This window comes from Scedosporium apiospermum (assembly GCF_000732125.1).
Source record: "Scedosporium apiospermum strain IHEM 14462 chromosome Unknown SEQ_SAPIO_0044, whole genome shotgun sequence".
In the NCBI taxonomy this organism is placed as follows: domain Eukaryota; kingdom Fungi; phylum Ascomycota; class Sordariomycetes; order Microascales; family Microascaceae; genus Scedosporium; species Scedosporium apiospermum.
Window position 1 is genome coordinate 1275628 of NW_015971745.1, and position 15083 is coordinate 1290710.

The following is a 15083-nucleotide window of genomic DNA, read 5'->3' on the forward strand; positions in this document are numbered from 1 at the left end:
GTCGCGACATGGGCTGTGGTTTATCAATTTCCCAATCGATACACAGTCCAACGGGCCTCAATTTGTCCCATGTCCAGTCCAAAATCTGGGTCTGACACCACTGCGGTTGGTTCGCTCTTTCAACATGTACATGATTCTGCACCAGTTTATTCTCCAAGCTAATTAGATAAGTTAAACACCCCACTTCCCGCCCCCCTCATTTGGCCCATCCCTCTTTTCTTTTAGACCCCCTGTTACGATCCTACGGTTGGATCAACGGGCTTGGTGTAGGGTCGTGCGGCCTGTTTAATAAGGCAAGCGAGGCAGTCAAGCAAGTTTGTAAGACGTTTGGGTGCAGTTGTGTGTATACAAGTGTAGGGTGTAGTTGTTACTTGAACTGACTACTGGAGAGTCTAGAAAGACAAACTAGATATATGGTGGAACTCGTAGCTTATATAGACATTTCCCTTCTAAGCTCTCTCGGGTGATCAGAGCTCTTTCTTGAACGATCGGAACCGATCGTTTGGTGATCGGTGCGATAATTGGGGTGATTGCCACCAATCATCCCTTTTCTGCCTCTGATCGCTTCTTGATGTCTGTCCAGCGGCTGCTTGCAGCTGTCCTGCCATTCTGTTTCTGCCGCGTCTTACCGCTTTCAGGCCTGCGTAAAGGTCGACCCGTGACATCCTTCTTCTTTGCGTTGTTACATCGTATAGTTATTTTAATTCCTTATCAATTCCGTACTCTGAATATCTAATTCTACCACTTCACCTTGTGAGCGCGCACTCTTAACTCTAGTTCAGTCCAAGAACCGAGAGACTCGATCGAGCTTGAGATGCTTCCTTTATTCCAAGTCTCGTCATCCAGGGCCACTCTGCTCTGACGTTGCGCCCATTGTATCTGATAGGATTCTCGTAGTATCTATAGGGATACCTGCTTGGTAATGTTTGACTCAGACAAGAAAGCAGTGGCTTCTTGCCATGTTCTCTCTAGCTACCTGCTGCGGATATAGTATTTACATTATTTGCTCCATTTCTTCCTAGTGGCCCCTTGCCTTGATGTAATATTCTTTTAGTCCGCTGGAACCTGACGCTCTGTCCGGACCTCCTAAGCCTACCGAGTAATCACTACGCCCTTCAAACGTAGATGGAGCAGCCTGCTCCGTTTATTTATTATCAATTTTTCTTTCAAAAAAAGAAAAAAAACTGCATCGTCGATTTGGAAGTCGCAAAACTTCATGTGAGTTGAGAGTTAACTCCATAACGCTGCCTAGCATGGCCCAGTGCTCAATTAGATTGCCTCTCCCTCACTGACGAGAGTTCTGGAGGGATTTACAGCACGAGAATCCTGCGCCTCTATTGAGGGAGATGGAATTCTATAAGGCTCCTCCTTCCACCTCAAGACTGAACTGCGCACGCAGACACTTTTAGACATTTTGCCATTTGGCTATTGTATGTTGTAGCAGGATGGAAGTTGATCGAGAGCGGCCCATTGGCAAGCGAGAGAGAGAGAGAGGAGACTGTGACGTGTGTGTATGTGTGTGACTGGGGCGGGAGGAAAGAAGAGAAGAGCGGGAAAGAAAGGGGGCAAGAGTGTGTAGGGCCGAAGAGACTCTCGATCCAGAAGGACGGCGCAAATTTGAGCAAGTTCTGTCTGATACGACAGAGATCAATATATGACTCGGTGAGGCGGCTGCGGCAACCGCAATTAGGCGACATTTTGTTATTGATGTGACGTGATATCGGCAGAACTTTTGGCCTGAATAGGCGTCTTCTGGGGTCTGGGCTAATATCTATCCCGCCTGGCTCTCCGAGATGCGCCAATATCTCGCATCCAAATTGCTTTCCAACTCCAACTCACTCGTTTGGAATACCATTGTTTCTGCCTTCAATTTGTGTTATTATGAGAAATGGAAAATTGAAGGGGCCCGTGGTGGTTTGGGTCCTCTTGATCGCAGGAACCCGAATGTCTCTGCAGGTCCAAACTGCCATCGTTTCAATACACGACGATATTGCCTGAGAGTTCAATCCTGCTCTAGGGCTCCCCATTTTACTATTGACGGCCACACTTTCTCAGAGGAGCCTCAGCCGGTTTTGTAACCCCCAGACTCCTGGGTAATCCGGTCTGGATAAATAATTAAGTAGTCGATCCTGCAGGTTATCTAACACTTCTAGTTTGCCATGGGGACCTTCACGGGGTAGGCTAAAAAAAAAGGAAAGGACTAAAAAGAAAGAAACCTACTCGGCCCATTCGATCCGCCAAACCGAGGACGCGACCCTGCCCCGTGAATCATCCTCACCACCATCGACGTCATCTTCATCTACGCCCCTGCTCAGTTTAGGCAACCAGCATCCGCATTCGTACCTGGGAGTGGAACTGTCTCCCAGACCACCAATGCAACCTTCTCCGCGTTCGCCCAGCCAGCTTGAACCTTGGTCCCTTGCAGTGAGTACATCCGGCCCTTGTCTTCGGCACACAATGAGACGGGCCAGGGTCCCAGTCCATGAATCATGGTGGTCCCAATCAAGCCACTCAGCCCAGTTCATCATACAAGAGCCACGTTTGCGTTCACAGGTTCCACCTGGGCGCTGCATGTACCGACGCCACGGTCTTTTCTGTGGCTATGCTGTGAACTACGGGCTCTAATTTTCTTCTGGACTGAAGCGTCGTGTATAATCGTATAATCCAAGGTGACCCGATAACGGACTCGAGCCTCTCGCTACAACAAGATGAGAGCCTGAGATAATTATCCTCACCTTGCAATATAGTTAAATCTCGGCTTGTAATTAAGTCACGCTCAGCCCACATCGATCGGTACCCCCCATATCCAGAATAGCACCATAAAGTAGGCCATTGTGCTGCTCCCTTCATTTCATACGTCGCCCTGCCACGAATCGACGCCCCATCGGCTCTCCAATGTGCGAGATGGGGAAGTAAACGAGCTAAATGGGTACTGGGTAGAATGACATGTCGATTTAGCATACTCCCGTCGCGTCGTCGTTATCATGCCCCGGAGGCCTTGTTGACGCTTTCTGTCCCGTGTAACTAACCACCTCGACATTCGGCCATCGGTATATGATTTAATACCCTACCGCTTTGATTTGAGCAAGTTTTGTCCCACCCGACCACCCTCAAGGTGATGGTGATCGTAAAAGGGGGGATACATGAATTAAGGGACCCGGACAACTTCCAACCGTGACCGAAGCCTTGATATTACTGTTCCTCACTGCTCGGCGTAGAAAAAGAAGACGCCAGTCGACCAGCCCGGCGCTCTCTGATACGTGAACTCTGTCCATTATTCAGCTCTCGTGTCTACATACCAACCTCCAGACAATCATCTCACAGAGATGAAGCCTGTAAGCCTTTCCCTCTCAATCCTCCTCGCTGCCCGTGGGAGCGCCCACTTCATCGTCCAGTATCCGGAATCTATCGGATATAGTGACATCGAGGAGGGCACTCCACCTTGTGGCGGGTTTGACATTACCAAGCGCGATCCGTTGATAGAGTTCTCAGTCAGGGGACTCTCCATAGCGCTTCTCTCTACGCACCCCGAGTCCTTGTGGGAGTTCCGAGCATATCTTTTGAACGACACGAACAACGCGCTTTACTTGGTCCCTCCCATAAGGCAGACTGGTTACGGGAGTTTCTGCCTGCCCCAACTTCTAGGTCCAGCTGATTGGGTGGGAGAAGAAGGAGTGGTACAAATATCTCAGAAAGCAACGGATGGACAACTTTTCCAGGTAAGACGCCTGATGTTTGTTAGCTGACTGGAAGGGGGAATTCCTACTAACATTCGCATGCGCTAAACGTAATGTAGTGCCTTTCTGTTAAGTACGTGGACGGACCAACTGATGCCCGACCTTCTATTTGCAAGAATAGCTCGGTGTCCGATGCACATTTCGAATCTCTGCCTGATGGGGCTACGCTTATCACTCCGGTTGCAGATATAAATTCGACATCTGGCGCCGGCGATAGTGGTAATGCCCCGACGCAGGGCGGGGGTCAAGAAGGACCAGCTAGCGGCCTAGTCGCCCTGAAAATTACGAGCTTTATCGCGATGGTTTTTGGACTTGTGTTTTTCCTTTAGATCGGCGAAGGGGTTTTGAGCTGGATGAGTAACTGAAGATTACCGAACTTCACTTGTTGCTACTGGTATTTACTCACGTCTTGATATTGTGTTAGTTGGCAGAGAAATTAAAAAAAAGTTACATCCGATCATCCATCCATTCATTTGCAATCTCATCATCAGTCTAAGCTCCCCATCGTGTTGACGTCAAGGGGGCCAGCCAAGGAACGATGGCTAACATAGAGAAATAGAAGAAGACCGAAGTACATGGCGAGAATGGTACCAATCATGATGAAGCCTAGAGAGAGAGAGCCAGCCAACTTAGAATCTCTGAGCGGAATGCCATCAAAATCGATCATTTTGATCCCTGAGGCAATATGAGCTTGTTCTTGATCCTTCATCCAACACACAAACCTCCGGATGGGCGGGCTGGTACGATCGTACACACTATTAGGGGCAGCCGATAGGTCACTATGGGTGTATAGGAACCGTCTGGAAGGGTGGTGATTTTGGGGGCATTCAACGCACAATAACGCCGGAAAACTTGCTCAAGTCGGCCCGGCACAGGACCCGGCACAGAAATTAACACCATCTCCAAAGCTGCCAAAAGAGGTAATACCCACTCTCCTCCGCGCCGCGATCCTCCACTTTCTCACCTTTCCGGGTCCTTTGTGTCCTTAAGACGCGTGAGACGGCCAGATAGTGGGATGTTGAGCCTGTCGTAGATATATCTACCACCATTCCCTCTAAACCCCTCCAACCACCCTCGGTTCGCTCTCTCATTGACACTCTCGTGTATTCCCCCATCACTCACCCAACCCTCTCTCAGCCTCCCAAATCTAATCGATCTCTCCTGAAGTTTGCGGTAGTAACATTCTGTCGGTCAACAGCTTGGCCAGCCACTACCTCCACTGAATCGTTAAGATGAGGCCCACCGCTTCTATAGTATTGGGCCTCGGAGCTCTGGCCCACGGTCATTTTGTCCTCCAAGCCCCGACTAGCATCGGCTTTGACGATGCCAAGGAGATCGAAGGGCCCTGCGGTGGCTTCGACGCCAAAGATCGCTCCAAGGGCGTCACTGACTGGCCGGTTGACGGGCAGTGGATATCTGTCTTGTCAACTCACAATGACGTGACCTGGGAGATTAATGCCGGCCTTGTCGGGAATGACGAGGTCGAATTCACTCCTCTTGTTCTGCCGTTTAAGCAGGACGGTGTCGGCTCCGTCTGCTTTGAAGTTGTCCCCGGAAATCCGAATTGGATCGGAGAGGATGCGGTCGTTCAAGTCATTCAACATGCTGTTGATGGTGAACTTCATCAGGTATCGTAACAATTGACAGTAGCCAATACTTCCTACAGCGCTAATCATGGAGCGATCTCACCGCAGTGCGCCGCCGTCCGATTCGTTTCGGGAGGCCCAGCTTCTCCAGATTCAAGCTGCATCAACAGCCCCGGTGTAGTTATCGATCCGATCATTGAGGGGGTGAAGCCTGAAGAGCCCAAGCCTACCGACGACGGATCGGGCACTTCATCCTCCCCAGACACTATTACTGGCCGAGCTTCCGCTTCCGGACCATCTTCAGGTCAGCCTACCCACAGCCATGATCACAGTGACAGTACTCAGACAAGTGGGCACAGCAGCCATACCACGAAGCCGGCGGCGTCGACTTCACAGCCCCCTGTAGTGACAGCTGGTAGTGGTCATGTCATGATCTCAGTCGCCGGGATTCTTCTGGGGTTTGGAGCCACGGTCATGCTCTAGATATCAATAGGTGAATTGATTTGTGTGTAACGGCACTAGAAGCAGGATGCGGTTAGGAAAGGTAGTCCTATAGTTAAATGATCTTTTTGCGTATCAAGAAATTTCTTTTTTGACCGTTCTCATTATTTTCACAGAGACGGTGATGGATATTACAAAGGTAGACTGTTGCAATGGAGGGGATGGGATCACGCCAACTCCTTCACGTGACATGACCTGTCCATGAGACGAGAGAGCACATCAGAACCTTGACCAGAAATATCCAGGTAGAAATGCCCCTTCCTCGACTTCATGTTAACAGCCTCCTTAGGCACCTTTAAAAAATGCAGTGATAATCGCTCAAATTGTATCAGTTCATCGTCATCTCCATCAGACTACTGTGTCGGTGTCAGGATAATACGAAGTACTCTTTCCGCCAATCCTCATGGAGACGCCGCAGGATGCCACCACTGATCCTGTGTCAGCTCTTGCCCAGCATTTCCAGAGCATCCATGACCCGCAGCTTAGACTCTCTAGCCTCACTCGGCTGATTCGTACTTTATCTCCTTGGGAAGCAAGGCATGCGAGGGTCCAGTTACGAGGATGCAGGCTTGAAGACCTCCCTGTCGAGTTGGTAGGAATGGTCGCCGGGCTCCTAACCCTGGAAGACGTATATTCCTGCTTTCTAGTCTCAAGGAGTTGGCACCAGATCTGGACGAGCCCCGTGATAGTCGAGTGCCTCTCTGCGCGCTTCTTCCCTCTGACTTCCAAACCATTTAACCTTGCGGGTTTCCGCCGAGCTAGTCGCATGCACTATCTTCGGCAGCATGGCCACTACAAGCGCAAACTCGAAATTGCCCTCCAGTACGAGACAGAATCATATTTCAAACTTGATCCCGGATTTCACCCGGAGGGGCGTTATCCGACCCTTGTCGGGAATGAACCTAAGGTCTTTTCCGGCTTTTCGAATGGGAGGATCGTCTGGCACGCCGGCCCCCGAATCTTGGTCGTCGACGATCTCAGGACGCGAAAACGGAAAGTTCTGGAAGTCAACAAAGGTCGTAGTGTACTCCAAGGCCAGGGTACCCCTCCCCAGCTGTTAATCAGTCAGCACCTCGTGGTTCTAATCTACGCGAGAGAGTTGAAGATGTATGCCCAACCCCAAACCATGACCTTTTCCTTTCCCTTTTCCCTACCTCTGCTAACATTGGCGTTCTTGCTAGTTCAGCCTTCCATCTCACGACTAATACCTGGTCTACCTTCTCCATGCCTGCTGATATGGAGACATGGCAAGCTGAAGGCGACCGGCTGGCAATTCTGACACGGGCCGGGGAGCTGTATGTTCTGGAGCACGACGGCCGCCGACTGAACGTAGTACGTCACATCGATGTCGGCCAGATGATCGCAGAGAAGATGCCCGCCATGGACCTTCGCCATACAGAGTCCGCGGTGCTACTTAATCCAACGTCTAAGGATACATTTTATGTTACTTTCAAGCAGCCCCGATCGATGTACTTCGACGTCCCAGTTGAAATAGTCGAGTTCCAAGGGGAAGTGCTTGTGACAGTCCACCGTATCCTCCCATCAATCGCCAAGCACGAATTACACCGTCTATCCTATCGTGTAGACCACCTAGGTTCCCTGACCAACAGCAACTTCGTGGAGGCGGGTGAGAACGGACTATGGTACGCTGGACTGTTCGCCCATCACGAACCTGACCGGCAAACCGCGGGAGTCAACATGGCTGACCAGACGATGGATTTCACCGTTTTCTTCAACACCATCACGAGGGAGATTAGCACGCAGGGCTATTCCAAGTGCTTCGATTGTACAGCCCCCTCGATCTTTCCCAGGTTTTTGTGGGAGGGCCAAAGATACTCGCCGCACAGGACGGCAGAAGATGGCGACATCTTCATTCGCAGCTATGTTGCCAATACAGTCAATGGCGAGTGGAAACAGGTGCCCTCACCTGCCACTTATGAGATATCGACTGGCTTCATACCACTTGATCCCGATCCATACTTACAAATTCTCCACGATCATGGATATATGCTTGCGGCGTATACAGACAGATACATTGTTTGGAGCTTTCTGGAGGAGGGTGACTGCATGAGTGGCTCTTGAGGCGAAATTATGGCAAGCCGAAGGCAGTCTCTGTGGGACGCTGCTGTCGTCCATACGTAACATTTTCTTCCCATGAGTAATTGCAACCGAAAGGAAAATGTAATTACGATATAGGAGTCCGGCTCCCATTCCCATTCATGGGGTTCATTCCGGTCTCGTCCCGCTGGCTGGCTAAATAGGTTAGACCATAGATCTTTGGAGATGTTGATGATTCGAAACCGGGAGGGTGTTTATGCCTTTTTTTGGCCCCCTTCCCCTTCTTATTATCGTCTTCCTTGAAGTAAACTTCTACTACAAGGGAGCCTGGCATTTCTCACTCGCCCTCTCGGAGTGTTTTCTCTATTTATTTTCCGCATTTCAAGACTCCTGGTAGGCCGAATGTTTGAGATTATTTTTGGCGTACTGGACTTCGAGTTCACTCATGTCTAAGCCCACTAGCACTCCTACGACCGCCTCTGTGGCTGTCTTTGAAGGCTCTACGCTGGTGACGGTTTGCAGACCACAGAGGCAGCAGTTCTTGGGCCTTTCCCCTCCTCTAGATTCACCTGCTCCATTCGGTCGATGGAGCGAGCCGGGACAATGATGCCGCTCACGGAGTTCGCCGCCGAGCCTCGCTCCCCATCCCCATGTGCCAATCCTCGGAGACGGGCCGTTTCTGCTTTAGCTATGTGTCGATGGAGGACTTTTCGATTAGGCATCGAGACGGCTGGTATATGGACACTGGTGGCCAAGTCATAACGGACTTTGGCCCTCACCCTGTTTAGCTTGAGCGGTGAAGAAATTATAGTCTATGTAACAGCACGGTTTCGTGAGAGTTCGTTAATTATAATTACATCCTTGCGGTTGACTTCCAGTTCTTATCTCTCGCCATTGTAAACCTTAAACTCTACCGTCTTGCTGATGCCAACTCTCTGAGGATCCATCATTTCAAGGTCGATGTCCGCCGACGTTTCTTGCGATGACCCTTCCTCAATAATCCGCTCTTGCGAGCTCGCTCGGTTATCTCGGCGGGTGCCATGTACGCCGCCTTGAACTTCTATGACGTGCTCGCCGTGCTCGTCCTTCCTGGTCATGGTGAACTGTCGAGGCTGGGATCTGGCACCCATTCCGCGGCTTCGGGATGACGATTCATGTTCGTTGCGGACGAGCTTGGAAGCTAAGATATCGATACTAAAACAGACAAGTTAGACCCTAATACCCCCGTCTGATTACGTGGAAAGACAACGTACAACATGATGACAGGAAACATGCACTCCATTGTGTACGCAAATCGGTCGACCTGGCTAGCTACGTTCGTAGCGCTCTGGGCGCTTGCCTGGAAGGAGTAGGTAATGGCTCGCATAATACCTAGAACGGCCAAAAGGGCTAGGCGGACTTCCGTGCTCCTCATTAGGTACTGGAATAAGTTGGTCTTGATGGCTGCCTGGAACGAAGAGCGCCTGGCTTTGGCGAATATGGTGAGCAGGAAGTAGGCGCTGAGACATTCGAGTAGGGCGATGAGAACAAAGTAGCCGATGTGGAGGTGGTTGACGAGACTTTGTAGGGCATCGCCTTCACTAAGAATCAGTCGGACACGGGTGATGGCGATGACGATGCGAATGCCGACGATGCCGACGATCATTGTCCAGAAAAGGATCATGAAGACACGCCATTGGTTATTTCGGAGGACGCGCTGGAGGATCATGAAACTGTAAAAAGATAAACCGGCCTCTTGTATCTGTTGACGAATTGGTCTGTTAGAAATTCATTCCCAGCCATCATTATCAATAATTATTATCCTCCTCATCATCATCATCGCGGTCGAAGAAGCTTACCATCCATGCAATATCCGCGACGGCCGATGCGGCAGCTTTAGCGGGGAGTGAATATCTATTTTCATAATCGTAAAACGCATAATAACAGAGCCCGTTCGCGATTGCGCCGGCGGCTGAAGTGACGAGAGGCACGCTGGACACCTGCGTGAAATTGGTGATACCAACGACGAGCAAGCCGAAGAGAACATTGGCGAGACAGATGGTGCTGAGAATCGACCAGCCTAGCTCAAAGTAGACGGGATTTGCTGCGTCGCTCGACATTGTTCCCCGATTGCTCCGTATCTATCAACTCGCGAGAGTGCGGCGAACAAGGCATAGCAGAGCGGCCCCGTTTGATCGAGACGGCCGGAAGAGGAAACTTAAGGATACTTCCTCGAGAGATGATGTAAACAGAGCTAGCAGCTCACGGAGACGTTCAAGGGTCAAGCTAAAGTCATGTTGAAGGCTAAGAATGGGGTTATCAAGCCTTCCGATTCTGGGGGCCAGAACCCCTTTCCAATCTAGAGTTAACAAGCGGGAGCAGGCCTACTTGTACATGAAGAGATTTTTCGCTTGAGGAAACTTCATCCTTCTGCCGCCCCGCCAATTTCAACGATGTTGGTCCCAGTCCAAGCGGCACGTTTGCCAGCCGAAGTGATCAAGGTGCATCGGGGTAATGCCGCACAGGCACACAGGGGTGGTAATCCGGGGGGCCCATGACGATCGGTCAACGCCACCTTCACATGGTAGGATTTTGGTCGAGTTGGACGTTCCGGGAAACACTGGAGGCGGGTCTCATTGGAATTCATCGGAATTGGCGAATGCAACATGGGAACCAATTTCTCGGGGTGCTGCTAGTGATTTTTTCCATATATGATCAACCAATATATGTAACACTTCAAGAACAAGAGCCAGCCCTCAGAACCAATCCGATGTGATTTCTGAGCCGCTTTCCCCCCCTTAAATGGAATCGAGTCCGCAAACCGTCGCCCACTCCACATATTTATCGCCCGATTCGGAATAGCCAGCATCTTCAGACATGCCTCCTCCACCAGCAGGGAGTCTGGGACTCGCTTGTTAGTTGCCAGTGCTCAGTGTTATCCTATGCAATTGGCTGCATTGTTCATTAAGCAACCAAGGTATGCGGGAGGTATACGGAGAACGGGGCACGATTTCCGCTCCCTCGCCAGGGTCAATGTCAAAGCGTCGGACTCTTGTTCAATATCCGTCAAGATCAGCCGACAGACGTCCGTTTTCGCCAGGGGGAAAACCGGCATCTTCAAATGGACCCACAGATTGTTCCATCTGTGGATGCTATTCGAAAGAACTGACATCAATGGCATTGCCGAGTACGAAGTATATTGGAATATTTCGTACAGAGACGGCAGGTTCAAGTTTCCGGCTTGCTAAGCTCTTTCCGCTGTGGCAGCATTAGCCTATCTCCCAGATGGTGATGTATCCGATGTCACTTCATACTGGGAAGTATGGAAATGGACGCCTCCACACCGCACGTTGGAGAGGTGCGGATACTTCCCGCCTCTGCACAGCAAAGAATTGATGAAGATTCACTGACAGTGTAACATTTTATCTGCGACGTGATCGTTGCATTGCTTCGTACTCCTCTAATGTTTAAACGTGCGGGAGAAGTGATGAATCCTACTTCATTCGTCCAATCCGTCGGGAAGTGCGAATTGTCTTTGGAATGCTTCGTCCTGCCCGATGTCCTGCCCGATGTCCTGCCCGATGTGGATGTACCCTCTCTGGGCCCCTCCCACGCCCCTGGCCTGGGTCGTCTCCGAGAACCAGGAATGACATTATTAGGGGGTTCGAGCGTTCAGCCAAGAGTCTAGCCAGCCGTTTCCCGCGTTCAAATGAATCGGCTCCGATGTCACACCGAGTACCACGCCACTATGGGCTGGTTGATTCGCTGGTCATTAGCCGTGTACACACCGAGATGCATCTCTTTCATGCAGGATGTAGTGCAAATCAAAGAGCTTTTCCCAAGCCTGGCTCATTGCCCAGTTCTCAGAGGGTGGGCTAGAATTCCTAAAGCCCGAGGTCTGACAGACTCATTAGTTGTGCAACAAAGTACAAATATTGTGCTGCGTCAGGCAGGCTCCAACATTGATGCAAGTTGGTTCGTCTTCTTAGCTCAGTCGGTGGAGCGCTGGTCTCATAAACATGACCCGGAAGGGACACTACCGGGAGATCCAGAGGTCGAGGGTTCGATCCCCTCAGAGGGCAATATTTTTTTCTCTCCTTCCTTCTTTTTTTCTTTCTCTCTTTCTTTTCTTTTCTTTTCTTTTCTTTTCTTTTCTTTTTTTTTTTTTTTTTTTTTTTTTTTTTTTTGTTGTTTTTCTTTAGATTCCCCTCTCATCGGCCCAATGAGGTTCGATGAAGTTTCCTAGTCTTCGCCATTGTCTTTGACCTTGCTCTTTCGAGAAGATGGACGATACTAGTAACTTAGGTAAGGACGCCGAACATAATTAATTTCTCCGAGATTGATACTGCTCCTAGTGCTCTGGAATTAAGAGAGGAAAAAAAGTGCCGGCAACCGGCCTGGTGCTAAAAGTGGACTATCTAGAAATCGAGTCTTCTCGGCGCCCTCACTTTGACATGAACCCGGCCCTGCCCCCCAAAACGGTTAATCCTGTTTTCAAATAGTCTCACTTCTCCCTTTTCAGAATCCGAGACAACGACTCGTTGCACCAGTAGCCTGCGTTTCACTGGAATGGCGTGTTCGTCCAAGCCTCTAATGTTCTCGTAGTTTGCAAAGCAAGCAGGGCCGAATTTTTTAAGCCTAATCTACCTAATCTTCGAGAGGATTCGGTCCCACTTTGTGTGCCAGAACATGGAATCCTCCACCTGCTCAGACAGGCTAGTCAGTTCATGCCCAGTGTTCTGCACCACACCTTCGTCGTTGGGTATCGCGCTCTGCCTACGAAGTAGTGCTTCTAATCGGAATCAGGCGATGGTCACTAATCTCACATATTAATTGATGCACACGAGTCTCCTCCCGTAGTAACTAGTTTTGTTAGCTGTATATCTAGCCAAGCCCTGATGCTATTTCCCTGTGTCTACTTTCAAGAAGTAGCAGAGAGCGGGCTCTGGCGCAATTAGTGGGGGCCTTAGTTCCCCGTCGCCAGCAAACCACCTACCAAGTCTAGGCTGGCGGACAGGCCAAGCCAAGACTCAGAAGGAGTAATCGCTCCGACTGACTTCGTCCATGTGTTGAACTCAGCTGGGGACTGGAGCCCCAGGTTACTTGATCACAGGAGCCCTGCCCCACAATAAACACTAACCCCTGAGATCTCTGCGACGCATCATGGATGTTTTTGTCCGAGAACTGGGGTCGCCCTGTGCACTACGGCCGAGAAGAGTTACCACTCGGCCCTTGAGGTCCGTTCAGATTTACGCTGAGAGAAAATCATGCGTGGATATTAGGATCTAAGTTTGATAGTGAGCGTGTTCCGAACGTAATCCCTTCGTAGCCTGTTGCTCTTCTGTAGGAGTGTCGCATAATTTAAAGGCATGCGAGATCTACAGAGTAGCACTTTATCCAGGATGCCTCGGAGGCGTATACTAGTTGTCCCTGTGTTCCAGCACCTGAGGATGGTTGTTCAACCCTTCGCATCACTGATAACTCTCGGAAGAGCATGGGAGACGTAAGCCAGGATATCGTGGTGTTGAAAGTTGGCACCCTAGGAATAGGTTATCACAATGCAGATTGTGGATTCGAAGTATGTGGACATGAAAATTGAATCGAGCTCCAACATTCAGCTGTGGATATCAATCCGATCTTTTCCATCCCCAGATTCCCGCGAAGTAACTCTTCCCCTTACTCAAGGTAGCACTCGCATATGTATAGTATATTTGACCACTGCACGAAGCAGGGTTATTATCTTGATCTTGCGTGCCTAGGCGATAGTTTGACAGCTCCATCAAATGGCCGAGAATGCTTCAGATGGGGTCCACCGGCCGGTGGCGGGCTCATACAATATGGGTTAAGGAAATACCAAGGGCGAGCTATGCCCCAGGGCTTCCGTAATGCATTGTGGATGGGCTTTTGCGTGCCATCGGCGCGCTAGTATCTTCGCGGTGTTGATACCAAAGTCTTCAAATCGTGCCCGGCATCATCCCTGGGCAATTCTTGGCACGCCCCTTGAACGAGAAGGATTGCCGCACCATTCCATATTTAGCCGAGAACTACAATGCCTAGAATCTTTGATGGAGTCCGTCTCCGCTGTTAAACGTTGGGGCGAGATCAAGCGTTTCTTGCATTCTGTCGCTCTTCAAGGCTGGTTGTCTTATGGGCAAGTTTCATGGTCATTGTGTTTACTTTGTAGGGGCAGGTGCAATACCAAGAGCATGTAAATCCCATTATCCAAGGTCAGCTACATACATATCTCGACATATAAAGCAATGCGCCATAGCATAGAGCAGGCGCCCACGTGGCACCTATGCACCCAAACCCCGCTGTCTGGAAGGCCGCACAGGTACACTCTTTATAAGTCAGCGGCGGACGAAGTATGAAGTCTTGAGCAGTGTTCGCGAGGCTCAAAGTCGTAAATTTCGCCGAGATCCTGAGGGGGACAGGTACGGCCTATTGCCTGAATCCCTACTAGCGTCCCCCAAAGTGCTTTCCTAAAAGATGACTTTCCTTGAATGGATAAGTGTCGAAACATGTGGTTTTCTATGGACAGAAATTTTAATAGCTCCTCTAGTGAATCAGTGTGTGCAAGGAGTTTAAAGACATGACTGCAGCTATATCTGCCTTCGTGAAAGTGGGACTGATGGGTTTGATCTCATCAACACCGATAGAGAATATATTCCGCATAGCATTAGTGATATTATATAGTACGAAAAAGAAAGAAGGCAATTTCCGAAGGAGAATAGATAAATATACTGAAACTTGAGGCCGTAAACCGCCGCAAGTTACCGCGGTATCATATGGTCTTCTGGAAGTACCTCGAAACACTTTCCAATACTTACTGTATAGTCTTCTCGCGTTACCATCTAGGACCTCCTGAAAGTAAACCCGGAAACCAATTGGCTTGAAATCGGGGTACAGATCGCTTGTCGTCAGGTAACCTAGGTACTCGGAGTAGACAGGAGTGTTATCTTCTCGGATACGCAAGGAGTAGAAGTACTGAGTAAAATATAGTCCTAGTCTAGTCTTGTAATTGTTACAGGAACTAGGGTGCCACATAAAAGGAATGCCGCCTGCTGCCACCATTTCAAGTAGAACTTAGGAAGAACATCACAATATCATATCTTACTATTTTACAATATCGGCCATTCGCCCATTGCGCCTTCCATCGCGTCACAGTAATCTTGTAACCAGTTCGTCCCTGGTCGATCAGGTCAACTTGGAAATTTGTCAA

General features: G+C 49.8%; 2 protein-coding genes across 2 annotated transcripts; one reads left to right on the plus strand and one right to left on the minus strand.

The window, feature by feature from the left end:
• Positions 1-4969: 4969 nt before the first annotated feature.
• SAPIO_CDS1188 (uncharacterized protein) lies at positions 4970-7906 on the plus strand (the record flags this gene model as incomplete). Its single annotated transcript, XM_016784520.1, has 4 exons — positions 4970-5365; positions 5432-5627; positions 6472-6931; positions 7006-7906. 4 exons carry the CDS (start codon positions 4970-4972, stop codon positions 7904-7906), a joined length of 1953 nt encoding a protein of 650 aa, XP_016646075.1.
• An 857-nt stretch (positions 7907-8763) lies between these two features.
• SAPIO_CDS1189 (Uncharacterized protein) lies at positions 8764-9981 on the minus strand (the record flags this gene model as incomplete). The annotated part of the gene is made up of 3 exons (XM_016784521.1): positions 8764-9076; positions 9136-9623; positions 9721-9981. The coding sequence occupies 3 exons, from the start codon at positions 9979-9981 to the stop codon at positions 8764-8766; spliced, it is 1062 nt and encodes a 353-aa protein (XP_016646076.1).
• Positions 9982-15083: the final 5102 nt, after the last annotated feature.